General features: G+C 38.8%; 1 protein-coding gene across 2 annotated transcripts in view; it reads right to left on the bottom strand.

Moving 5' to 3' along the window:
- The window catches only part of KCNJ3 (potassium voltage-gated channel subfamily J member 3), a 136,333-nt gene extending 121,631 nt beyond the window's left edge, over positions 1-14,702 (bottom strand). The window contains exons 1-2 of one of the 2 annotated variants that reach the window (XM_014457996.2): positions 13,804-14,702; positions 3,119-3,335 (exon numbers count right to left, since the gene is read on the bottom strand). In XM_014457996.2, coding sequence (XP_014313482.1) covers positions 3,119-3,335; positions 13,804-14,505 — 919 coding nt within the window. In that variant the 5' untranslated portion in view covers positions 14,506-14,702. The remainder of the gene's footprint in view (positions 1-3,118; positions 3,336-13,803) is intronic. The other variant, XM_014457998.2, reaches the window with a different exon arrangement.
- Positions 14,703-27,986: the final 13,284 nt, after the last annotated feature.

The raw sequence follows: 27,986 nt of genomic DNA on the forward strand, positions 1-27,986 counted from the left end.
ATGTATTTTTCATTATCATATACTGTGTTTTTGTCGCTCGAATGAATTTTATTATTTCTTCAAGGTTCTTCACATACGTACACCTTAAGAGATATCAAGTAGGCGTAACATGTTCTCAAAAAATTAGGGTTGGCACGCAGAAGAATTTTGAGTCAGAGATTTTGCTGATTTTGGCATGCACTCACAAAAAGGTTGCCCACCCCTGGGATAGAGGATGAAACATCCTTAAAAATGAATCTATGTAAATTTTAGTAAGATAATAAATAGACATAAAAATGTTTATGCTATTTTTATAAGGCTCAGGGAAGTCTGAAAATATAGATATATTTGATAGAATCTGAAACAGTATGGGATTTAATTAGAGAAAATACACAAATGAAATGTCAGATAAATTTTCCATGATATAATTTCTATAAATTGTGAGTAATATTTATGCTGTTTGTCTTGCTATATTAGATCTAGAAAGCAGGCTTAATTAAGAGGTTAAGAGGAAGCAGATTTTAATCTCTTCTTCATAAAAGAAAATATCTAATTAAGAAACTCAGTCTCCATTAAGTTTTCATATTTTCTGTGAAAAGCATTCTCTGTCAGTTTATTGTTTTGTTATTGTTTTGATTTAAAAGGGAGGCGGGAGGGCCCAGCAGGTATGGCTCAGTGGTTAAGCATCAACCTGTGAACCATGAGATCACAGGTAGATTCCGGTCAGGGCACATGCCCAGGTTGTGGCTCAATTCCTAGTAGGGGGCATGAAAGAAGCAACCAATCCATGATTCTTTCTCATCATTGGTGTTTCTATCTCTCTCTCCCTCTCCCTTCCTCTCTGAAATCAATAAAAAAATATTTTTAAAAAATAAATAAATAAAAGGGAGGTGGGAGGAAATATTAAAACCTACAGTCCTAACAAATAATTAAATATTACAAAACATCTAATGACATTATGTAAGACATTATATACTAACCATGGCCTTTTGAAATATGAAGACATGTTAATTACATAAGGAATACATAAGTAAACTTAAAAAGCAATCTGCTTCAAAATTCCCTTAAGATGTCCATGTAGAAGTCAAAAATCAAAAGAATTAATAAGGGAACCTCAGACAAATTCCATTGGGGAGACATGCTACAAAATACCTGGCCTGTACTTTTGAGTATGTCAAGGTCAAGAACACAAAGTAAGGTTGAAGAATGACTCCATCTTGGGAGTAAGAAGACAAGCAATCCTTAAATTGATGTTGAAACAGGGGGGAAATAGCTTGGATAGAAATTACTAGGATAACTAATGATATTTGACCTTGCTCTAAGAACTAAATGGTAGTAATGGTATCGTTAAATTTCCTGTTTTAAAATTTCACTGTAATTTTGTAGGAAAATGTCCTCATTCTTAAGAAAGAAACATAAACTAGCAATAAACAGGAAAAAAGAATGGATAGATAGGTTGGTGGATGGAACTAACGAAAGGCTTCTAGGACTGTCAAGTGAAACAGAAACTTCTCACGTGTCAGTAACTAGAATAATAAGCAATTGGTAAGTTATAAGCAGGTGTGTCAAAAACAGAAGCATATACGAAATACACCAATAAAAATTGCAACATCTGCTGTTTAAGTTCTAACAATATATGACTACTTCAATAAATAAGATGACTAAAAATTTAAATTTAAATGTAAAGATTTTCTTAAATTAAAAGCCTTTGTAAATTGATTGTATTCTTTATCAACATATGGCATTTTAGAAATACACTATGGTATCATTTAAATATTAAGTTAAAAAACTAAATAGAGGACTTAAACCATAAAATATTCTACAGAAATCAAATTTCTGGTATAGATTCATGAGTTCAATGTTTACTCACTGTTCTTAAAAATCTTAATGTTTAAACTGAAGAAATTACTGTAATAGAATGCTAGAAAATGACAAACAGCTTCAAGGTGGTTATTTTATGATTCATGCTTTAAAGAGAAAGAAACGCTTATAGAGATTACGTATATTGCCCAATTTTCAAAGGGGTGTTATTTGACAGGTGTAGAAAAATTGCAATGCCTTCTTCACCCTGTTCCTTGGACAAAGCTTTCTACAAAGGTGAGAGATATTTGATTATGTAGTTTCCCACCTGGCTTTGAATGTTTCCATGTTACTGCCTATGTTATTTTCTATAGTACTATAGTTTATGCATAATAACTAGCATTTTAAGATTGTTAAAACAATATTGGTTAAAATATTGAGAGCTAAAATATGACTTTCTTTCTCATTACTTGTAGAAAGGGTACAACACAACTGGAATACAACACATATACTAGTATATACATACATATATGTATACAATTACGTGGATAGTATATTATTCCTCTCAGACACCTTTCAGGTTCCAAACCAACTAGGCAATGTTCAGGCCCCGAACAAAGTACTCTAATTATTGTTTCATTCCTTTTGACAATTTTACTCTCCTTAGAGAATAGAAAATTAGGGTATACCAATGCTACATTGCGTCTTAATAACACACAGCATGTAGCTTATCCCAAAGCAGAAAAAGAAGAAAAAATATGCTTTAATTTTTTTTTGGTCAAGGTTCATCTGGGGAAATCGACTGACCCATTTTGACATTAAACTGCTGCTTTAGCACATGTGCCCGTGCATGCACGCACATACACATACATACACACACACACACACACACACACGGGAATTTTCCATTGAGGTTGCACATAGCAGCATATCAAAGCTCTGTCAGTGACACCCTGAATCACCATCCCCAAGGCAAGAATGTGCATGCTGAGTCCAGGCTGCTCACTAATTATGCAGAATTTACTTTAACCTTAAGTCTTTAAAGAAAAATTATGATTATAGAAAATCCAAGACTGTAATAAAAACAGAACATCATTATCATTTCTAGGGAGTCATCTCAGTTGCGTTTTTTTTTTGCAGTGAGTATTCCTGAGTTAATATTACATCTGCAATCATCACCACAGCAAATCTTCATATTAAAAGTATCAATTTAATATTACAAAGAAATAAGAGGCAAGTCATCATTTTCATCATTGTGAGCTGAGACAAGCATTGTGCATATAACATAATGCCATTATGAAATAAAGAAACGTGATGGTATATCTCTGTTTTTACTCACCAGTTGTTTCCACAATGCCTTCTAGGATGACGACAATCTCGAACTGTTCAGTTTGCATGCTTCGCTGGGATAGGTCATAAAAGGGGCTTTTGGCATCGATCACGTGGCAAATCGTGAGGGGGGAAACAAGAAAAAGTTGATCTGCCCCTGTACTAAAACCTACATCCAGTTCAAGTTGATCAAGGGGAAGGAACTCACCCTCAGGTGTCTGCCGAGACTAGACAAGCACACAGAAAAAGAGAAGAAATCACCACTTGCACTGAAATTTTCAAGGCAGCCTAACAGTAATTTACATCATTGCCAACATTCTGCACTATCAATCATCAGCAACAAACTCCAAACAAATCTTTATGCAGCTATGTTCTGGCAAATGGGCCGAAATCCCACATAGCTCATGCAGGACATCCATGCATTATTTATAATATACGACTTACTATAATTACCATTCCCTATCTCATGAGCTTTGGAGAAATGCCTGGTCCAACAATGGCTGTTAGGACAAACTGTGCAACTGAAAGTACATGTGCTACTTCTTGACATAAATCGCTGCATGGGAACCCATTGCATGCCAGATATTTTCTCAGAAAGCAAATAAGCAGGCAATTCTTATGGAGTTTGTTAAAGCTGAAGAAGGTTGATCAAAATTTAAAGTGAGATTTATTTCATTATTACAAAGCAAAACTTAAGAATTTATTTTCCAGGACTTTTGAAAAGCAACAAATAGATATAAAATAGAAGAGTGAATATGTTACCATATTAAATTATGTTATGTACACACACAACAGTTCACAGTAAAAATAAAAGGCAGATGCTATTATTTAATGGCTTTCAAACTCCTAATAATAAATTGCATTAAAGTTGTTCACTTCTCTATTTATTTTATGAATTTTAAAGTAGTGTACAAAATTGGGCTAAAGAGAAATTTTTAAGACCAAAATGCCATTTAATAATCTATATTGGATAAACTTATGGTTTATTAAAACTTTCATGAGGCAGCGGCATCCAATATCAATCAGCATAAATCACTGTAAACCTTAATTGAAACTTAAATATGCAACTATTTAAAATTAGCAAACCACGAAAGTAAAGCTATTTTTATTTTCTATTCATTTTTACTTTATTTTCCGTGTCTGTTACTTATAAGGATCATATATAAACAAATATTAAAGTTTAATTTATATAATGATGCTTGCTGTTTGTGAAATGGGGCTTGGAAACATTTGACAGGTTCTTTGCAAAGCTAATTCAATGAACAAAATAGAATCACAGAATCTGTTAACAGATCTGTCCAACGAAGTGTTAGTTGGAAGACAAAACCCTTACTTTCAAAATTCCAAGAAATACATTGGCTTTTTATGTAGAATAGATGAGTGTGAAAACACTGAGAAATGTGCCTTAGGACGATGTACTCTATTGCAAAACAGAACCAAGAGTTTCAAATTGGTGGGCAATTGTACGGCAGCAAGTGCCACAAAGAGTTTCAATAGCAGAATTTCAGAGGCTATTTTCTAACTAATGATACTCGGGACTTTTATTTGTGTAGAAAAAAAAATCCAATGAAAATATTGAGACTATTTATCTTCTCTACCTTGTGAGTGGTTCATTTAAAAAAAAGACATGAAAGAGATTACTGATAAGAAAAATCCATGAAAAAAACCTGATAGTGCAAAAATAAAAACAGTAGCTCTACCAACCAATATTAGAGAAAACGGGGTGTTTCTGGGCTAGTAGAAGTCACCTATGTTTCTGAACCTGTCTTCAACCCAGTAAAATATGGATGAGACCAGATTCTTTTCAACTACACAGTTGTATAAGTATTAATATAACACAGTAAAAGCCAAAATCAAAACAAAAACCCTGTGTCACTGTTATCTCATCTACTAAGAAACAGGTGCTATATAAACACAAGGTGGTACTCTGATGTTTATAATTGTTAAACAGATAATTGGTAATTTATTAACTATTCTAAGCTCTGAATTTTCAGTACTAAATGGAAGTGTTTACAAAGATGATTCTATAAAAATTTCCCATTTGTTTAAAAAATCATTTTCCCCAAAGAAGATACATTTTTCTAATGAGTATATATGTACCTCGAAATTAAATTTCATCTTCCTTTTTTGTATATATTTGCTATTAAGCCTTTGCCTCATTCTAAAAGCTTTTGACTAATTAACTTTTAAATTCACTGATCATCCAACAACCCATGAAAAGAAGTAACCTAGAAATACCAGGTAGGCAGTCTATCAGGAGAATGCCAACCTAGAGTAAGAAATATTTTGTTTTTAGCAAAGCAGTTTATTCACATATAGGTAATTTAGACTTAAATATGCATGGGAATGCTCTATTCAAACTCCATATACCTTCTTATTTAAAAGAAATCTGCCCTATATACTCAAAATTATACCTTCCCTCCCACCACCACCAATGCTTTATGTCCTATCCAAGTATTGGTAGGAAAAACTTGACACTGTACCTCTTACGTGGCACTGTGGATAAAGTAGTAACATTACATTGCTTTGAAAGATGTTTTCCATGTTTATATATTTTTCAAGTAAGTGAAATTCCCTACGTATTAATTGAAAAGTATTTGCCAGTGGATACTATCTAATTTACCCTTCTTTTAAATGACTCAGAGACTCTATATCCCCAATTTTATCTTCAGGTCTTCTTTATGTTAGACAATCAAATATTTCAACTTTCTTACCTCCCTGATTTTTGTTTGCTTTCTTCACTTATTATAGACTGGGAAACCTATTAATCACTGTGGATTAAATAGAATGCTTTTTTATTTATAGAGAGGAGGATGTGGTTTTAGTTGGAAGGTGCTTGGAGTCGTGGACTTGTTTAAAATCTGAGCTCCTGGTTAGAGCAAGTTTATGTTCAATCAAACACCTATGATGTTCTAGAAACCTACATATGCCTACAGAATACATTTTCAGAAGCATATACTTCTACTCTAGGCTTACAAAAAAATCTAATCTAGGTTTTTCTAATTCTGATGCAATTGCAGACATTTTCTGGGGCCAAGGGGAAAATGCATAGTTTTAAGTCTCTGGACTTGTATAAGCAGAGTGAGAAACCTTTTGTTCAAGGAACTGTGATATACACATGTATATGAAAAGAAAAAGGAAAGGAGAGGAGAGCAGAGGAGAGGAGAGGAGAGGAGAGGAGAGGAGAGGAGAGGAGAGGAGAGGAGAGGAAAGGAGAGGGGAGGGGAGGGGAGGGGAGGGGAGGAGAGGAGAGGAGAGAGAGGGGAGGGGAGGGGAAGGGAGGGAAGGAGAGGGGAGAAGGGAAAGGAAAGGGGGGAGGGGACGGGGAAGGGGAGGGAGAGGGGAAGGGGAAGAGGAAGGGGTTATGCATGTCCTTTATAAAATTAAAGCATGATCTCTACCTGGACTATGTAATAAATCAGCAGCATTGATATTCCATTGATATTTCTAATTCTCTTATTTAACTATCAATTGGCCCAGAAATTTTGACAATAGGTGTAAGAAATTTTAGATAAAAACCAATTTAACCTTTATTATGTTATCTCTTACGATATATAAGAAGAAATCTTTCTTTTATAGAGTAATTTGTTAATGGTTCAATTATCTCCTTTAGTTCTTTAAACCTCCTAATTTCAAAGGGAACACAGAACCATGATCATTTTCTAGATAAAAATGTGTAAATAAATATGATGGAGATCAACAATAATTCAAAACAACTGCTAAAGATTAGGATTGATGTAGTAAAGAGTGGATAACTAATGTTGACGTCAATTGATGAAATAATCACTTAGAACTACAAAACTACTGAGTAAACAGGAAAGTGAAAAGAAATTCATCGGAATTTGGAAATTCTTAAAAATTCAGAACATAATTTGAAAACAATAGGACCAGAGTTGGCTTTAATACAACTTCCATTTTCAATTATATAGAATTTTGGGAAGGAAATAAAAACTTTCCTCCATTTGAAAGGTTTTCTGGTTGACTGAACTATAACAAATGCTGGGAGTTAAAATAAAAATCAAAGAAATCTATAGCTTAAAGTTTGTTTAAATTTACTGCCCAAAAATTATAATTAGGAGATCATGGATTTTTTAAATGATTGTTTTTACAATTTAGGTTGTGAAAATCATTTCTAAGTTATTTTTCACAAATAATAAGAAAAATATTATTATTTAAAAATAGTATTCCTATGATACAGATTTTAAATTATGTGCAAATAAATTTATGTATAGAATTTAAGGCTTGTTGCTCATTTTATCGTCACATGTACTAATTTCAAAGAAGCGGGTAATGTCAAATGACTTTAAACTGAGAGTCCAAAAAGGCCCCCACAATAATTAATTACAATTCTGACTACAGGTGGAAAAATATCCGTCAGAGATGACTAGAAGGGACTATCATGATAGTCCCCAATCACATACTTTACTGATAAATGGCTTTTATATTACAAAAAAACAAAAACAAACAAAAAAAACCTGTTGAGCACTTGTGCAAAGATACACACACACACACACACACACACACACACACACCTGGAATACACAGTTAGCACTGTCTTGGCATAGCAGATCCACATTTGGCCATCCTCCTTCTGGGAGATTTGTGACCAGTTGTCCACATTCATTCAGCAAGAACACACTTCACCAATACAATCAATCTCGTTGCTGCCTTTCTCCCATTTCTCTAACCCATTACTCTGTTCTAATTATAACCACTGTGGTCTGTCCTGGCTCCAAGGGAGGCTTGGGAAATTTTGAATGAAACATTTAGTCACTATCATCTGACTCATGAAATTTACCTCTATCATGTTCTCACGGTTCTCAACCTGTGGGTCGCGACCCCTTTGGCGGTCAAACGACCCTTTCACAGGGGTCGCTAAGACCATCCTGCATATCAGATATTTACATTACGATTCATAACAGTAGCAACATTACAGTTATGAAGTAGCAACAAAAATAATTTTATGGTTGGGTCACAACATGAGGAACTGTATTTAAAGGGCCAAAAGGTTGAGAACCACTTTGATCCACACCCCATCACCTCCCACAAGTCCCTACTGCAAAAGGGCACTGAAAGCCAGTTGTAGGGAAAGGGAAAGAAAGAAAAGGAAATCAGGCCACGCTGGAGAGGTAAACCAGTCTTGCTAAACACCTCCCCAGGATTTTATCAGTAATTTCACTTCTATTTGTGTGTGTGTGTGTGCGCGTGTGCGTGTGTGTGTGTGTGTGTGTGTGTGTGTGTGTGTTGACTATATGCTGAAGTCAGGAAGAAAACACATGGAATGAGGTCAGAGTACTCTCTGGAAGCTAAAATTAGGAAATGAGCCCAAATGCCAGCACCACGATAAGGAATAAAAAATGCCTTGTGACTGAAAGCAGTTTTGGCAATGGTTTTGGGACTCAGACCAAAATTAAGGTCAGGTAGAGAAGTGTGTGGATGTATCATTTTATTTAGACCATCTACAATTAAAGTGTGCATTTCTTTTGACTATGTAAGCTTGACATTCCATCAATATCAAGTGGAAAACCCTATGGCCAACATCAATTCTAAAATAAAGATTTTCTAATACTAAGCTACTTATCCCATAAAAATATGTTCACTTTATAAAAAGAAAGTACCTCATGGAATGGAATGGAATTTGTGTTGTAATCAATCATGTGAGACTTTTATGCCATTCAAATGAAAGAACAACTTTATAATTATTTAGGGGCCTTTTATGGAATTTATAATAACTGTGGACAGAATTTGTATCCTTCCATGCACAAGCGCCCTCCTACTTACAAGCAACCTCAAATGCATTAAATGCCTTCTCCTGCTTCCCTTTATCATTTCTCCTTACCTACTGCTGTTTATATTTGGATCTTTATTTCCCTTATTTATTCAGCCTGTATTCTCCTGAGTACAAGCCACCCTGTCCTTTTCAGTACTAAGTTAAAAATAAAGAACAAAAGCAAACAAAACAACATATTACTACTATTTTTTAAAATAATAACAATTATAGATTTTAAAATTATTGTACTTGTGTCAGAGAAAACAAAGCTAGACTAAATAGGAATTGTGTTCTTTTTTTTCCCAAGTCATAATTAATCCATGTAAAAAAATCACCCAAATTATAGGATCTAGCTCTAAGAATTCTGGAGTATTCAGTTCTAATCTCCTTGAATATTTTTATTAACAGCTTATATGATGTTCAGAAAAACTGCTTTTTTAAATAATCATTTGTAGGTTTAACTTTTTTAAAAAGAAGTTAAAAACTAAAGTGCAAACTGGCCTGGCTCAATCAGTGAAAGAGTCCAACAATTTTGTTTTCTATTGCATCTTCACTTGTTCACACGTATATGAGTAAGCCAGATAACACCCAATTTTGAGTATCCATATAAATAAAGAATTTAAAAAGTGATACAAAAATAATGTATGTGATACACTAGAAGAAGATTGTACACCATTACTTTTTCAACAAGTGAAAATTAAGGGTTGCACAGCTGACCTCCCAGGAAAGAAAGACAATGACTACCTGCAATGAATAAAAATATAAAGAAATATACTTTCATAAGAAAATTTTTTCCTTCTCTCTTTATTTCAAAATATGGATCCAATAATAGTTTATTTTAGGTTTACTTTATGTGAATAAGGATTAACCGAGTGCCTATAAGTCATATATACATATGACAGCTTCTGAATAAGTTTGTAAATTCCTGAATAATATATCAAAAAAGACAATTAAAACCTTCCCCTAATACGATGTAAATCTAGGGCAGTCAACCTCTAGTATTAGATTTGTAGAAAGAAGTATGTGAAATGTCCAAATCCTTTATACCCATCAGTAAATTACAGGGTCCAACATTCCAGCCATCAATCTCAACTCCCTAATCCAGACATTTTTATTAAAACTTTCAACTAGATGATGTATTAACATGACATTGCTATTCATTAGTCACTATATTTTAGGTCAAAATAAAAAGAAAACTAGAATAAATATAAAAATCTAATAAAAATCAGCATGAAGGCAAAAATAAGAGAAGAAAAATAGTCATCTTAAAAGAGTTGATAAACTTATAAATATTAACGTAAAAATAACTTCATAGTATATTAATGTTTTTAATTTAATCTGCTTCCTTTTTTTGTTTTCTGAGTAGAAAAAGGACCAAATGCTCCAGGCATAAAATTGGAAAATCTATATTTAAATAAATAAATTTCAGTATTCACAAGCTTGGAAGACAGAAATAGTGTTGAAGTAAAATTTGCTTTCATATAAGTGAATAACAATTAAAAACAGGGCAGAGAAGTTATAAAAAAACTTCCATCAAAACGTAGAGAATTCAACAGAAATATGCATGAAAACTTTCATACTAGCAAGGATTAAAAAGTCATATCCTTATTCTTACAATCTTCCAATGAATAGAAAGTGCCTTATAGTTATTAAAAAGAAAATTTTTATTAATACTAAAAAAATCCGATTTTATTCAGCAAAAAAAGAAAAACTTCAATAGAAAAATACAGGGTGGACAAAAGTAAGTTTACAGTGATTTGTATGGAAAATAATATAATAATTAATTAATAATGCAAGAATAAACTGGCTTGCATACTCACAATTGTAAACCTACATTTTTTTTATTACAAAGAGGAAGGGAGAGGGAGAGAGAGATAGAAACATCAATGATGAGAAAGAATCACTGATAGGCTGCCTCCTGCATGCCCCCCATTGGGGACTGAGCCTGAAACCAGGGCAGGTGCCCTGACCTGGAATTGAACCCTAACCTCCAGGTTCATAGGTTGAGGCTCAACCACTTAGCCACGCCAGCCAGGCTGTAAACCTATTTTTGCCCAACTCTGTACTAGTATAAGTGAAATTAAATTAGGTAATAGGAATAACATACATAGACTATAATTACTACCATTAAATATAATGGGTGTTGGTTCCTTAAAATTCTGTATATTTCTCTGTATTAAATATACATAAATCTTATATTTAAAATGTCAAATGGGGGTTAAAGGAGGAAACTGAATATGTGTAGTGATTTTTATAAGAAGCTGTATAAGACTAATATCAAAATAGTATACTATATGATTTGGTGTAGATTCTCTTTAAAAATATAGTTGGCTGTTTTAGGTCAATTCATATCAGCCCCTTAAAAAAATAAGGGAAACATATTAAAAGCGAATCTCCCACCTAATTTTGCTAAATGTTATCAGTTCCCTAATAAAACATGACTCCTTTTTAGTGAAGTCTAAGGAAATGATGCGAACTATGAGAATTCATTTTCATTACCATGGTTACAAGAAAAATCAACTTCAAACTACAACTGGCTGGATGATGAGCTACCACCAATCAACTTTCTTGCTTCACAAAAAAGCAAGAGAGAATCTCCCCATATTTTGTTTAAATACAAATTTATGCCACATGCCAATCATTTTAACTTCTAGCAATGATATCTTCCTAACAAATCAAAAGCAAAATATTTTATAGGAATATCATACATATTGTTTTAATTAGATGTTTTTATCACCTTGTGTTGATATAGCACCTTGGTTTAAATTTGCCAACACTATCAATCTTTCATTATTTTTTTTTAATCAGGACATTCCTTAAGGTACATGTGGTACATGGTCTTATGCACAGAAATCATTATTAATGTTCTGAACCACTGTAGCGACTGAATAATTCAGATTCATTGTACCTTTGTAAAAAACAAACAAACAAAAAATTGATATGTAAATTAATTCTAATTATTTCTGGCTTTTTAAAAATAAAACTGGATAAAGTCTAAAAGCATCTAAAAATATGTTGCCTTAAAAGGATATTTGCTTTAATAAATGGCTTTACATGTTTGGAAAACTAGAGAACAGCATGTAAAATGACCTTTAAAGTCTAATTTTAAATTTCCAATAGAGCAATCAATATGGTAATCTACTCTTCAATAAGAATCTCAAAGCAACACATAACATGGGTTCCTTGAGAGACTGCACTGTATTAACAAAGTAGGTCTAACAGAGGGAGAGATTATACATCTTGTTCTATTAACAGAACAGGCACATGCTACAAATATCAATGCAATAAACATATCTACAACACAACTGCTTAGCTTGACCCAAACTACTCACTTAGTTCAAACAGTGGTCAGTAACACAATATGCTAGGTTAAATAAAAAAGCTGTATGTAGCTCATTGAAGTTAATTATACAGCATATGATCTATTCAAATTATTTACTGCAGTTATCTTAATGAACATGTACATCAGAAACAGGTTGAAAATTTTCCACCATGCCCTACAAACTTTAATTTCTACACTGTCTGTAAGCATAGTAAATACGTGTCTGATGTGGAATGAGAGAACAACTGAACTGCTTTAATCTAACAATTTGCTGAGCAACATGGTCAAGCCATAGGGTAAGATCTCATCCGTGAATCATGAAAATGACACGAGGTCCAAACTTTTCAAAGCAGATCGGATCACTTTTAACTGCAACCTAAGTTGAGACTATGTAAAACAATATGTATTTGTAGAGTGCAAATTGAATTTTAAAGCCAGATCTCAACTTATAAATGTAACCGATTTTCATTTTATCAATGCTAAATTTGGAAACTGGCTACGGTTCTGTATGCAAGCTCAGATAAATTTTCATGATTTCACTAAGGGCACCATTTAAAGTTGTGAATACTTGAAAACTACCCAAATCCATCCAAAAGATGAATTGTAAATAACACTCAGAGAACTGGGCTTATATCCTAGTTCCCAGACTCTAACTGGCTGAGTGACTGGGGTGGGCTTCGCTTCTTGTTTGTAGTAGTGCCCTCTAACGACTAGATGAACTTTGCTTTAGCAACCACTCAGGTACAATTTGTTTTAGCATTTACACTGCTGATGGTAGGAGGCAATCTTCTTTAATGGATGCTGAAAAGCTTTAAGTGAAATCGGTAATTGACAAAGGCTTCATAGAACTAGGCAATTGAGAATAAAATTAACAAGAGGCTCTACAGGAAAAGCACTCAAGCTTTCACAGAATACTTCTCTAGGAAAATATTTAGTAAAAGTAAAATTTTAAAGAACCAGGTGTTGTTTCGTCCACTTTATTAACTGGTTTTTTTTTGTTTTGTTTTTGTTGTGTTGTTGTGGTGGTGGTGGGTTGTTTTTTTTGGGGGGGGGGGCTCTGTGTTCATTCAAAAGATGGCCCTAGACAGAGTTAATGTTATTGGCTCTAGAGGAATAATCCACCTGCTGATATTATTAAGGGGGGGGGGGGGGGAAGAAATAATAAAAGGAAAAAGAGCTCTAAGTAAAAGTTGGGGTAAGTTCAGCACCTATTTCTTCCAAATAAAAACTGCTCAGTTCTAGTACCCGAAATTGAATGAAGCAAAGTATTGACAACAAATCAAAAGAGCTCTAAAGAGCAAAGCAGCAAGGGTAAGGCAGAAAACAGGGCACACTCGTTCACCTCTGGGCTCCAGGAAACCACCGCACTCCTTAGGTGTCACTAGTCCAGAAAGTGACACAAGCACAACCAAACGATGCGTAGGAAGAGCAGGCGAGGGAGTGGATCCAGGGCAGTACTGCCCACTGTGCTTTCTCGGCCCAAGTCCCCCACCCCACCCTCCCCCCACGGAAGTTTACCTGTGGCGGAAGGTGAGACTGAGGGGTGGGGTGGGTCTCAGGCTGGAGGGGGCGCGGTGGCCGGCAGGGGGCGGGTCGCACTTACTTTGAGCAGCTTGCAGCGGATCTGCGCGGAGACCATGTGGCTGTTGCGCAGGTTGCCCACCCGGAACATGAGCGTGAGTTTGCCGTCCCGCATGGAAATCACCGCGTGCTCGCTGAACATCAGGGTCTCGGCGCGCTTCTTGGGCTGGGACATCTTGATGAACATGCAGCCGATGAGGAAAGCGTCCACGATGGAGCCGAGGATGGACTGGAAGAGGAAGAGGATGATGCCCTCGGGGCACTTGTCGGTGATGTAGCGGTAGCCATAGCCGATGGTGGCCTCGGTCTCGATGAAGAAGAGGAAGGCGGAGGGGAAGTTATAGACATTGGCCACGCAGGGCGTGTAGTTGCCGACGTGAGCTTTGTTGAGGTCGCCCCGAGTGTAGGCGATCACCCACCACATGGACGCCATGAAGAGCCAGGCCACGGTGTAGGTGAGGATGAAGATGAAGAGGTTCCAGCGCCACTTGAGGTCCACCAGGGTGGTGAAGAGGTCCGAGAGGTAGCGGCTCGTCTCGCTGCCCAGGTTGCCGTGCTGCACATTGCACCGGCCGTTCTTGTCCACGAACCGCTGCCGCTTCTTCTTGGGCACCAGCTGCTGCTGCGGGCCCTGGCCCGGCCCCTGGGGCTGCAAGCCCGAACCGCTGGACGAGGTGGTCACTACCTGGTAATCGTCCCCAAATTTCCTTCGGAGTGCAGACATAATACGGAGGGGCGAGCCAGATTCACACGCGAAAGTGAAGGCGCAGGAGCCGAGCGCTGCAAACCAGCACCAATAAGGAGGTGGGGGCGGGGGAGAGAGTGGGGAGCGGAGGGGGGTGGACAAAAGAGAGCGCACCTGGCTTGGGGGGCGCAGCGGCCGGGAGCGGCGGGCTCTGCGGTCGCCGCTCCTCCCCTGGGACGGAGGCTGGCCTCCCCAGCCGAGTCTCTAAAAAGTGTCCTCCCGCCCTCAAGGCAGGAGGGCGGCCAGGACCGCAAGCGCAATTTCGCCTCCCAGCTTCCCGGGGCGTCTCTTTTCTTCCCCCACCACCGGCATCCCGGCCGCCCCTTCTCGCCTTGGCCCAGCCCTCCTGACCGTCCTCCCCAGCTGACTCTTTAAATGAATAGTTGGCAAGCGAGTTCCACTCCACCTGCCAACTCGCCAGGCTGCCCAGGCTGCGTTACCTGCTGGGACCAGACCCTCCCCCTCCCCCGCCGCTCCCGGACCGCCCGCCCCTCCCCGGGACGGCTCCCGCCTGCCCCCGGCGCCCCCCCCCCTCCTATCTTTTGGCCCAAATCCCGCCCCGAGGCATGTCTGCCAAGTAGTGTTGCAACACCCCTTACCCACGCCTCCAGGCTCAGAGTCCCCCGCTCCGCACTCCAGAGAGGTGTCCGCTGGCCGCCGAGTTTCCGTGGGCGCCCCCAGGCCCTCGGGCGGACCCCGAAGGTCCCCAGCCGCCCCCGCGCGCAGCGGAGACGCGGCGGGGCCAGAACCCGGCGCACTCACCCCGCGGAGACGGCGCCGCGGCCGCGGGAGCCCAGCCTCGCTCTGCGCTCAGGGCTGCTTCCCTCGCCCCCACTTTTCCTGCTGTACCTCGATGGGCGCCGGCGCAGTCCCCCGGAGCCCCGTAACTTCCAGAGGGCAGCACGCTGCCCCCACCAGAAGGATCCTGGCGCCGCGGGCACAGACTGATGGGGGCGCGGGACTTGGGGGTTCCTGGACGCCGCGCTTTCCCAGCAGCCGGCGATGGCACCGTGGTGAGGGTTCGAGCCTCGAGCTGCCGGTCACTTTGAGGTTAGAGGCGAGCGGCAGTCCAGCTTTTCCTCCGCTGCACGGTGCTTTCCTTCATCTCTGTCTTCCTAGGACCTAGGTCTTCCTACTCCCGGCCCGCGCCTCGGGGGCCCGGGGAGAAGACGCCAGGCGCCGGCGGGAGCGGCGGGAGAGCGGCGGCTGTGCTGTGCGTGTGATCAGCTGCAGAGCCGCGCTAGCCCCGCCTGTCCCCGCTTCCCCCGCGGCTCCACCAGCCCGAATTGCACCTCCGCGCCTCAGTTGAGCCTGCAGTGTCTGGCAGCTCGGGAAAATCGAGCCTCTCCAATGAGAAGCGATTCTCCATTGGCTCCCAACCGCCAGGCAACACTCCTTCGCCGCTCCGCATCAGGCAGCGAGCCCCCAGCAAGCAGCAGATGCTGGTCTCTGAAAGCAAAGGAGTACAATCTGTCTCTATAACTAGGGCTCTCATTGAAACGGATGCCTGGATAGGGGACTACATCACAGAGATCCCAACTGGCGCCGAGATAAGCATGTCTAGAACTCAAAGTTGCAAGTAGCCAAGGGGGCCTTGGGATGGGAACAGAAAGGAGAAGAAACACTTATAGGAAAGCTCATAATCTCTCCTGAAAATGGCTCCATTAAAAAGGTTCAGGATGTCCAGAGTTAACGCGTGGCTGTAATTGAGGGAAGAAGGCTGGATTGTAATGGCCCAGGCTTGGCAGTTAACTTAATGGAGGGTCAAAGTGCAGAAATAGCTCATATAGTGCCCGTGTGTAAATACCAGCTTATTTACCACCTTTCATGTTTGTTTTAAAAATGCCATGGTATCTTGTGGCACAGTCATTACATTCAGGCCGATCAGTACGGATGTATAAAATTGATTTTGTTAGAAAAAAAATCATCAAATCCTGAGATTAGTAAAGCAAAAGGCTGCTATAAGACTCTCAAGCAAAGGAAAATAGGTACATAATCACTCGACCAATTCTCTGCCTGTAGGCACTCCCCCCTACATCTCCACCCTTAAACCTTAGTGCAGGCAAGCATGTGTCGACTTCTCAGCCACAAACCAAGGGCTCTTCACTGTCGTTTAGTTAAAACAGCTACCCGGAGTTACAGGCGCTTCTGCAGGCCGTCTGATAAGAGGCCAGTCATTCTCTTATTCTTTAGGATTACATAAGAAGGGAAAGTGACACTGCGGGAAGTGGGAACTGCTCCGGACCTGGAATCATAAGACCTGATGTGGGTCCTGGCCCTGCCATTCACAAACTGTGTGACCTTGAACAAGTAGCTAAGTATATTTGGGCCCCGGTTTTCTTCTCTGAAAAATTGGGAGTTTCAACATATTTCCAAAATTTGCATGGAAAAAGAGAATGAATGTGGTTCTATTAACTACTTTTGCTGCCAGGGATGCTATCTCTTGAGCTATAAAAATGCAACAAGGCCAAGAGGAGATTAGAAATGAGTTTTTGGAGTTGACTCCATCCAGTGAACTAACATGTGCATTGTCTTCTTATTTCTGACTGCTCTCCCTCTAACTCAGCGGTTCTCAACCTGTGGGTCGCGACCCCTTTGGCGGTCGAACGACCCTTTCACAGGGGTCGCCTAAGACCATCCTGCATATCAGATATTTACATTACGATTCATAGCAGTAGCCACATTACAGTTATGAAGTAGCAACGAAAATAATTTTATGGTTGGGTCACAACATGAGGAACTGTATTTAAAGGGCCAGAAGGTTGAGAACCACTGCTAACTCATTATGCCCTTAACAGGCTTGCTTCTTTCAATTCCTGAAACCCACCAAAGCATTATCCCCATCCTTGTACCTTTGTGCTACCTGTTCCCTCTTTCTGGAATATTCTTGCCCTACTGTTCCATGTCACTGGCTCCTTTCATTCAGCCTGAATGCTTCTTCCTAGGGAGAGCTTTCCTAGCCCTGTACTCTCTGTCCCATCAGTTTGGCTCATTTTCTTCACAGCACTTTTTTCTAAAGGGTATTATCTTCATTTGTTTATTGTCTCTCTCTCATTACATCACAGTCTTGCAATGCAAGCTCTACAAGAACCGGAACTTTGCCTCTCTCGTTTACTATGTCCCTAACACCTGTCCTATACCAGGTCCACAATTAATATCTGTTGGATCAATAATATGTACCAATCCATATCACTAGGAACTCCACATACTTTGAAACTCTCTCTGAGTAATACAAAATTAAAAGTCATCACTAAGTCAGGTCACTTATATGATTTAATATAAAAGAACATTAAATAAAAAAGGAATACTTCCTGTGCTTCTTAGGTATAGAATGGATATTCAATCAGATGCCAAATTCTTTTGATTATACCACTGCAGTATCTCTCATATGATGTCCCCTCTCCCTTTAAAAATGCTACTATCTCTCTTTAAATCCCAATTTCAGTTTAGGCCCAATGTGAAATGATTTTCTTGTCTTCAGTCTTTTACGCCTTCAAACTGTCCTACATAGTATTACTAGATCTATTTTCTTAGAATCATAAAAAGTTTAATAAGGAAATGAAAATGAAAGAGTTCTCTGATTATTTCATTCGATTATTTTATTCCCAAGCTTTCAAACATTCTCACTTTTAAAAAAAGAACACTTTCCTATGGGAAACCTTTGCCATTTTTCAGCAACCAAATTTACAAACAAATAATTTGATACCTCAAGAGACATAATTTAATCTAATCCTCTCCTTTAACAAATAAGCACATTGAGGCTAGAAAAGAGAAAATAATTTGTTCAGTATTAGAGTTGACAAGTGAAAACGCTGAGATTTGAACCCAAAACATTGTACCTCCAGAACCAGAGTGCTCTGCCATCCCTTACCAGGTGCCTGGAAGACAGACTAGGATTTTTGATTCATATCCAGGGCCACCCTCCACTACATCATGCTTCTCAGAAGCTTGAGATCTCAGGTCCTTTCAATATGCCTAACCTCTAGTTCCAAAATTATCCCCTACCCTGCCTTTAATGGGGGCAATACTCCAACCAACTTTGACTGTTATCAATTCCCCCAAAATGCCCTATATGAATTTCATTTGCTCAATTTCTTCCCTGTCACTTAAGTACCCTTTTTCTATCCCTGCAAAATGCAAATCACTGTCCCTAGAGAAGGAAATAATTTATTTGGCTTTTATTTTCCAGTGCCACCTCCCCCATGCAGCTTTACATTATCTTTCCACTAACAAAAATCTCTCCCTTTTTGAATTCTTACTTCCCTAGATTTGTAATGTGGCTTTTTCCCCTTTCTTTTCAGCCTATATTTGAGCTCTGAATTTACCAAGATTTCCCTCAAGAGCACCTCGAGCATCTACCTCTTAATATTTTGATACCATTCAGTACGCCAGTTATCTGACCTTGCCTTGCACGTGGTAAATATTTATAAATATTTAAACAGGACTAAAATTTATTGAGCTTACTTTAATGTGCCAGGCAATAATGTTGGTGCTTGGAACTGTACAATTCGTATTCCCATTGTATAGCTAGAAAGATGGTAGAGCATGTATTCCAAAACATATCTGCCCATTTTCAAGGTCTTCATTTTAAAGAAACAGTACTTCTTGAAACATTAAATATTTGTTCAGGATGCCATAATGTCACATGGTAAAGGTGGCTGAGCCTTGACCTCTCTGTGACATTAAGTCCAACTCTTTGAAAACATTTAAAGATGAACCAAACTCTTCTGTCAGCACAGCTGCTTCCACGATGAGGTTCTGGAGGCCGGCCAGCCCCGCGGTGCCAAAGCCAGGCGGGATGTGTGGGGAATGGATGACAGAAGGCCGCCTAATCAGGTGCTGTCTGATGAACTGAAGTGAAATACTGCAAACAGAACGGGTCAAAGGAAGGAGAGGCACACGACTTCAGCCAAAGCCACAAAGCCAGAAAAACCTGGAAAATATCACCACAGAATCCACAAGCATTTGGAGTCTAACATATAAAGACAGGGTGGTTATAAACAAACTACCATACAGATCTTGGGAGTAAGGAGGGGAGGGGTGGTTACAGCTATATTTACCAACAAACTCAGTTAAGAACAAGCTACATATTTATTCTGTGTTTACAATGACTAATATCACGAAAAACTGTAACTTTGAAAACAAGGCATACGATTCTGTGTTTTAATACTAAAAAGGCATGACTTTGCACCTGCACTCACCCTATTATGTAACTGAACAGTGTGAGGAAAAGAGTACATTGACTGTAAAAGAAGAAAAACCTCTGCCCTTGAGAAGTCCAAATTCTAAAAATGACTTCATCGGCCAACTGCGGAAAAAGCCAGGCTTTGAACACCTCAGTACACCTGGAGTGCGCCTTCTCGTCATTCACTTATTGTCACTGTGTCCTGCTATGTGATGGTCTGCACGACCGGAAATATTAATTACTCTCAGGTGAAAATGGTATTATATTTAATACTCCTTTACTCTTAACGCTACCATCCTCTGAACTACAATGAAGAGATGGGCAGGCCTGGGGATCTGAAGCTGTGTGCTTCAAACGGTAACACATTCCCATTGTCACCATAAGTTCTGCTATATCTGGGAAGAGGTCACTCTTTGAAATTCTATATGCAATTTTAGGCAATGGAATTGTGTTTCTTTTTTTTTAACCCTCCTAAAATAAGAATACTGAATTTATTTTCTCTCTTGCCAAAAAAAAAAGAATAAGAAAAATGAAAAGGAGAAATCAGCTTGAGATTTCACTGCACAGACTTGAGAACAGAGCCATTACCATCCCCTGGCGGTGACTCATCCAGCCCTTAATGTTGGCTCCAAATCCCAGCCTCTGCTTGAGGATTCAGAGAAAAGCTAAATGCCATCGTCACTTGGAGGCCATTTATTTAGCAACGTTTTCCTGACTTAAACCCTCGCTTTACTCCAGCACTGTGCCTGGGAGTACTCTGGTTTATGAAAGAATAGAGTCTTTAAAAACTTTTCCAGAACTCGACATCTGTTAACAAAGAAATGATGGTTTTTATCAGACCCAAGGGCTTATTGGCAAAGCATCGAGGAAAAACAACTATGTCCTATCATTTTCCATGTCAGTGGAAGTTATACTTCTCAGGATTTCTCCCCTGAGCACACCAATGAAATACTAGATGTCAAAATATGGACAAGAGTGTTGTTTAGTTCAATACAACAGACACCTAATGTGCACCAACCATGTTTGTGCAGGTCGGAAATAATGACGACAAAATTTATTAACAACAACAATAATTAATACAATGTAGTGAACACCTAAAGGAAAAGATTGCTTTATTTACATTTAGAAGAACAAGTCTCATTAGGAAATACTCCTCTAGCTAATGTAACCTATCAAACTGGAATCACATTTTGTTAAGCATGAAGTTACCTCTGTCCAAGCAACTTTATTTTGGAAATCTGAAGATAAATTTTTTAAAAATATTTTTACTGATTTCAGAGAGGGAGAGAGAGAAACATCAATGATGAGAATCATTGATTGGCTGCCTCCTGCACACCCCACAGTGTAGGATGGAACGAACCTGCAACCTGGGCATGTGCCCTGACCGGGAATCAAACTATGACCTCCTGGTTCCTAGATCGATGCTCAACCACTGAGCCATGCCAGCTGGGCTAGATTTTTAATGACAAGCTTTCTAAGAGGTAAGATTTTTGCATAATTTAAAAAAGGAGATATAATTTGTACTCATCTTTTAGAACCTTACAAACATGTATTAAAATACTAGAAGAAAAATGCAAATAGCCAGCATTTTGGGAGGTGGTAGAGTAAATTTGTCACTCTAATTTCCTCTGTTAGTGTATATAAAAAGATTGGAATCATTTTCCACTATTGAAATATAATAATGCGACTTTTGCAATTTAAAAAATGTTTTAAAAAATTGACAGGTCATGTCAGTACAGTTTATCTGGGAAGCAGATACTGAGACAAAGCTAAAGAGACAAAGGGTTTGTAAGGGTTAATGCACATTAAAGATAATAGGGGAAGGGACAGAATAAAGCAGAATTAACTGTAGTCTGTGATGCTGATCTGACATCAACTAAAGAAAAGGAAAGATAGGAGGAGGCAGAATTCAGTAGCAGGACACTCAGACTATGGTGCAAATTTTAAAATTGAATTTATTATGATGATAAACCATACAGGTTTCAAGTGTACAACTCAACAAAACATCATCTGCACACTGCATCTTGCATCTATCCTCCCAAGCAGATTCTCTTTTCATCCCCATTCCCCTGCCCTCTGCATCTTTGCCCACCTCCACCTAGCTCCCACCACCTTTCCCTCTGGCATTCACCACACTGTTGTCTGTATCTATGTGTTTTGTGTATACTAGTAGCCCGGTGCATGAAATTCATGCACACTAAAAAGGAATTAATTGCCCTAACCGGTTTGGCTCAGTGGATAGAGCATCGGCCTGCGGACTCAAGGGTCCCAGGTTTGATTCCGGTCAAGGGCATGTACCTTGGTTGCGGGCACATCCCCAGTGGAGAGTGTGCAGGAGGCAGCTGATCGATGTTTCTCTCTCATCGATGTTTCTAACTCTCTATCTCTCTCCCTTCCTCTCTGTAAAAAATCAATAAAATATATTTTTTTAAAAAGGGAATTAATTAGCAGAGATATTTTAATATTGCTATTTGCCCTTTCTCTGTAATAGAAGTGTAAGAGATGAAAGGAAATTAGTAAAATGTATATGAAAATAATATATAAATTTATTAATAAATAAACAGTAACAAAAGGATATAACAACAACAGAGGCATGATATAAAAACAACAAAAACATGATATGAAAACAACAAAAACATGATATGAAAACAACAGTGATGCAAACAATGGCTGATAAAGTGATTAAACTTATTCTCATATCTCCCTGTACACCACAATAAGAGTGAAAACACTCTCAGAGTGCTTGACTAATTTTCCTTGTGATGAAGTACTTAGAACTTTAACTTGTAACATCACATGCTCTTCAAACTCGAGAGAAAGCAACATATAACTGACCATGTGCAAAAATGGGTTCAGGTAGGAATATGCCTACTTTGTCTAGAGTTTGTCCTTGTGATTTATCAATAGTCATCACAAATGCTGGCATCACAGGAAACCGTCGTTGAATCAATTTAAATGGGAGGCCAGTGCCAGATGGGGACAAATTAATTCTTAGAATCAGAACAGCCTGTCCCTCTGCAGATCCTGTTAATACTTCAGCTTCGATAATGTTAGGTCGTAATCTTTTGATAATAAATCTGGTACCATTACAAAGACCCCATTTACTATTGAAATTTCTCAATAGCATGATGATTGCACCCACTTTCAATTTTAATTTATGACATGGCATTCCCGAAGGAGTAATACTATTAAGAAATTCAATGGGAAAATTTTCCTTTTCAGCATCATCTGTGGAATCAATGGAATCATCACTCAAATATGTATGAAACTCTCCATCGAGTATATCCAAATTTTCTTCATTTAATTTTTGAACATGCTCATTTTTTGGACAAAGAATTGCACGTGTAGATATATTTTTAATATTATCTATAGCAATGGTTCTCAACCTTGACTGCACATTAGAATCACCTGGGAATCTTTTTAAAATCCTGATTTCTGGGCCCCATCCTCCGGAAATTGTTTCTTTGTTATGGGGTGGGGCCACAACATTAGTAACAAAGAAACAGAATTAAAACTTTATTGTAGGGAGCCGCTACAGTGTTTTGGACAGGTTCAAGCACAGTCCTCTCATTGCCATGTGCAAGTCCCAGCTTGGAGGGCAGGGCCCTCCCAGCATAATTACAGCCAAAGCTGTAGTTGTAAGCTTGAACCTATGGTCCGAACACGTGTCCCCACGTGCATGAGTGATGTAGGCTTGATAGAGTTCAGATGCATGTAGTTGAATAGGATTGAAACCCAGGAGAATGTTGTAAACATCTTGGTCACGCCCTTACTTTGCTCATAGCATCTGCAATAAAATAAAGGCATGGCTGTGGGCGTGGTTTCTGTCTCTCAGAGAAGCAGTGTCCCACCGAGAGGTGGCTTTCATTCTCTTGTCTGTCTTTTCTAAGCCTTTCAGCCTCCCCCACTCAGGTTCACCCTTGGCTGTGCTGGCATGGCACACTTTATAAAGATATGCCTCCATACTCCCAGGGCGGGTTCCTGCCTCAAACCCCGCCCTTACAGGAAACAGCTCCAGGAAACAGCTTGGGGGAGGGTGCAGCCGTTGCCAAGACAACCCCTGCAGGACTGACTTCCTTCCGCTTGGTCTCGATTCTGGTCGTGATGAGCACCACCCAGGGTTTTTATATAAGTAGATGTGTGTTTTTTGCTAATCTCTTCACCCTCTTTCATCTAGTCCTTCCTCCCCTTCCTTCTGACAGCTGTCAATCTTTCTATGTATCTATGCCAATGTTTCTATTTTGTCATCAGTTTATTTTGTTCATTAGATTCTACATATGAGTGAAATAATGTGGTATTTTTCTTTCTCTGAATGGCTTATTTCACTTAACATAATAATCTCCAGGTCCATCATTCTATGCTGTCGTAAAAGGTAATTCTTGGACACCTCAATGGGAGGCTCTAGAGCAAAAGTTGCCCGTTAGAATATTACTACATGGGGCTGAGATGGTTCTGTCTGAAGGTGCCTGCTGAGTTGTCATTGGTAGTACTTGCAAGAAAATGACTTTAGTTGAATGTTGCATCTGATTGGGCAAAATGCTGTTGCTGAATGCCATCCGCTCAATGCACTCTTTCCAAAGATGTGTTCTTCTTGAAAGGAGATCAAGTGGCACACCTCCATGGCTGCCAGACAGAGCAGAATCTCAAGTGGAAGTGGAATTTTTAGTGTCTTCACAGAATTTTTGTTAGAAATATACAGAAACACTAGTATACTCTATAAAACTGATTACAAATGTGTGCTTAGTAACTTCAGTTTTGTCCTGGTACCATCACATAAATCTTTTCTTTTTTTTTGGAGAGGATGGATAACATGGCCATGTTGATCTTGCCTTTGATTATTGTCTGTTAGAAGGTAGGAATATATTTATATATATTTAATTTATTTTAGCATCTTCCAATGCTGAGGCAACCTTAAACGTGCAGGAAGGGGAGGGAGAGATGGGAGAAATGGAGCAGTTGGACCATAGTACTGGGGAGGGGAAGAACGAAGAAGCCAGTAAAGCACAAACGACCCTGGATGACAAAGGGATGGGGAATAGAACTCCAACAACATCTCATGGCACGTGATCCAGATGAAAAAGGAAAGGAGAACAATGAATAGAATTTTCTGAAATCAAATTGCCCTTTTTACAGTTGCTAGCCGCACATTAGAATCACTCCACCCCGGTAAGTATTGATTCTGATAATAGAGCTAGGATTCAGAAACTCGGATCTGTGGGAACCTCATGCCTTTCAGTAAAGGAGCTCCCCAGAACTGTCACAAGGAAGTACCATCCATCTTCCTTTCCCACTCCAGAGAGCCTTCATCCATTGGCATCAAAGAGAGACACTTGGGATTAGTAAAACCTGTGTCCTGTGCTCTTACAAATCCCTAGTCCAACAGGTATGTACATGAACTTAAGGTGACAGGAGGATCTTCCCTTCATTGGAAAAGCACCCGAGAAAAGCAGGACATATTGTGGGTTGACTGTAGTTTAATCCAGTTCTATCACCCACAGTCATAAATAATGAACATGAATGGAGGAATCTGGGACCACTGAACTGTCAAGCCCATAAATGTTTTAACTTTTTTATTAACAACGTTTGTTTTTTTCTGTTGTCTGTGGAGATGAAAGTGAATGTGCCCCACCCACATGGCTCAGTGGTTGAGCATTGACCTATGGACCAGGAGGTCACGGTTTGATTCCTGGTCAGGGCACATGCCCAGATTGTGGGCTCCATCCCCAATTGGTGGCTTGCCGGAGGCAGCCAATCAATTATTCTTTCTCATCATTGATGTTTCTATCTCTCTCCCTCTCCCTTCCTTTATGAAATCAATAATATATATAAGAAAGAAAAAGCCCCCAAATTAAGATTCTCACAAGGACTACCAATAAACCAGTGGAAGAGCATGTCACTGTTGAACTGTGTGGCCACACTAGCAAAGAGATACGTTGGGGTTGGCCATTTGCTTTATACTACATGCTTGTTTGGAGAGAGAGAGAGAGAGAGAGAGAGAGAGAGAGAGAGGAAGAAGAATCACAGTAATAAAGACAATAACCATTAGAAAGTAAGATATCATTTCCATACACTTATTTTTTAGAATTCCTCCCAGTTTTTATACAAAGAACATTCTCAAAAATCTTCACTTAGATTTTCACTCCCAAGAAAGATAACTGCTTTGAGGTCACCCACTTTACTGATTACCCAGTAGTCCACAGCTCATCTTCATAGTCCCAGTGAGATAATGGAAGAGGCCCTGGAGGTTTATTTAGGGGTGGAGTGGGAATGCACTAAAACTCTCCAATTTCTTGTTGTGTGGTTCCAATTTACAAAGTGGGTGCTTAAGTGATTCAATGAGTCAGTAGCAATTACTGTTCAAAACTGATCTAAGAGTAAAAATTGTATTCAATTCATTCATGGAGAGCCTCTACCTATTTATTATGACCCCATAGATAATACTGTGGCTCTAGAAACATCTTGGTATTAACATAATAATTAAATGTAATGATTCTCTAAAGCACTAAAGCACTCTTTTCCCTCTCTCATCTCTATCTACTAATTGGAAAGTCTATTCTCCAAATAGAGCTTAGATGAGTGACAGGTTTTTAAAAAACAAGAGGGTTTTCTATTACAGAGAGTGGATGGATGTTAGCACTCTATTAGGCATATAACATAAAAAAGATGTCTGCTGTTTAATATTTACATGTATGTATTGTTTTGGTTTTGCATCAAGCTGAAAGATTTTAAAAAAAGAAATAAAAATGTGCTGTGATATGACCAAATAATGAAATACCTTCTTATATATGTAGAAGGTTCTTTCAGTGAGTTCTTTTTAGCAAATCAAGAATAGGGGTGTAATCATTAGTGAAAGGGGGGAGAAGAAAGATAGAAGAGGGAGGTCAAGGCCCAGTGTTAGCTATCTGTCCACTGCAAATTCTTTTTGCATTCTGTGGCTGGAGTTGCTGCTGATGAAATGTCCTCACATCGTCTGTCAATGTCAGAACGCAAACATCACTAAATAAACCCTTGTGTCAAAATGTCACCTAGTGATTATTTATGCTTCTTAACAACACCAATGAATGACAAGGTTGCCTCTACGGCTGGAAAAGGTTGCATACCAATTGTTAGAGATAGCATAGATGAAGGACAATGTAGTCATCAGATGTATTGAAATGATGCTATTAAATTAGATATGTAACCAGTGGCCAACCCAACACAGTAAATAATACTGTGATTCTCCTAAAAGAGGAAATATTGACAACTTAATGCAAAGCATTTAATAATTAACATGTATTTCTGAATTTCTGCTATCAAGTAAATAGACTGAAAGATAAGTGTCATTTAATTTTCTTCTTTATTCATCCATTTTTTTTCACAATATCACTTCTTCTGGAACTGAATTTATAGCCTACATGTTTAGAGGAGGCTGTAATTGCTAATGAAGGTCAGATAACACAAACCCCAATGGCACTGTGATCAAGTCTTTGCAATATGTATACAAAGTGACTAAGGGTTGTTCCTGAATTCCATATTGTCTCCTGTTCTAAACCTACTCTGTGAGGAATCAGAGGCATAGCATTGATTATAGGGCAAAATATGTATTGTGAAAATATTTATCAAATCAATCAGTAAAAATTGTAAGGTAATTATAAATCCATTATTATACATTATTAAAAAACAACTAAAATTATTGTTTTATTAGGGATTATTTCTAACCTGCAAGCTATCATGACCTGACTTTTTACAATAAGGACAAGCTCTCTCTCCCCTTGTCTAAGAGACCTTTGGGAAGTTCTGACCGGATTGCTTCATTGCTGAAGCTATAAGTTCCTGATTGTGGCAGCTTCGTCTTTTTCTCTCCTTTGAATAGTTTTAGATAGTTGATCAGCCAGAATTGCCTGTTCATTAGTATGCATGGTTGGCCAGTTTAATTTATATTGCTTAATCAGAGTTATAAGCTCTCTATCTAGTCCTTCCAAAAATGCTGAATTTAGCAAGGGCTCATTTTGATGATGGTTAAAACTGACTGGAGATGGACCTGAATGTTGTTTGAAAGTTTTTTTTTGAAACGTTCAAAGAAATCAAGCAAATCAAAGCAATAAAGTTATCAACTCTCTCTTACATTGCTGGATTTTGGTCCAGTCCATTTTTTAGGGAAAAATCTCAGGTATTACTTGGTGACGCCTGAAAGGCTAATTTCCTGCATTTTTCTCAGTCGGTCTGTCTCTCTGCTTTTTTCTTTTTTAAAATGTTTTAAATTACAGCTAACGTTCGATATTATTTTGTATTAGTT

This window comes from Myotis lucifugus, unplaced genomic scaffold (genome assembly GCF_000147115.1).
Source record: "Myotis lucifugus unplaced genomic scaffold, Myoluc2.0 scaffold_89, whole genome shotgun sequence".
Taxonomy (NCBI): domain Eukaryota; kingdom Metazoa; phylum Chordata; class Mammalia; order Chiroptera; family Vespertilionidae; genus Myotis; species Myotis lucifugus.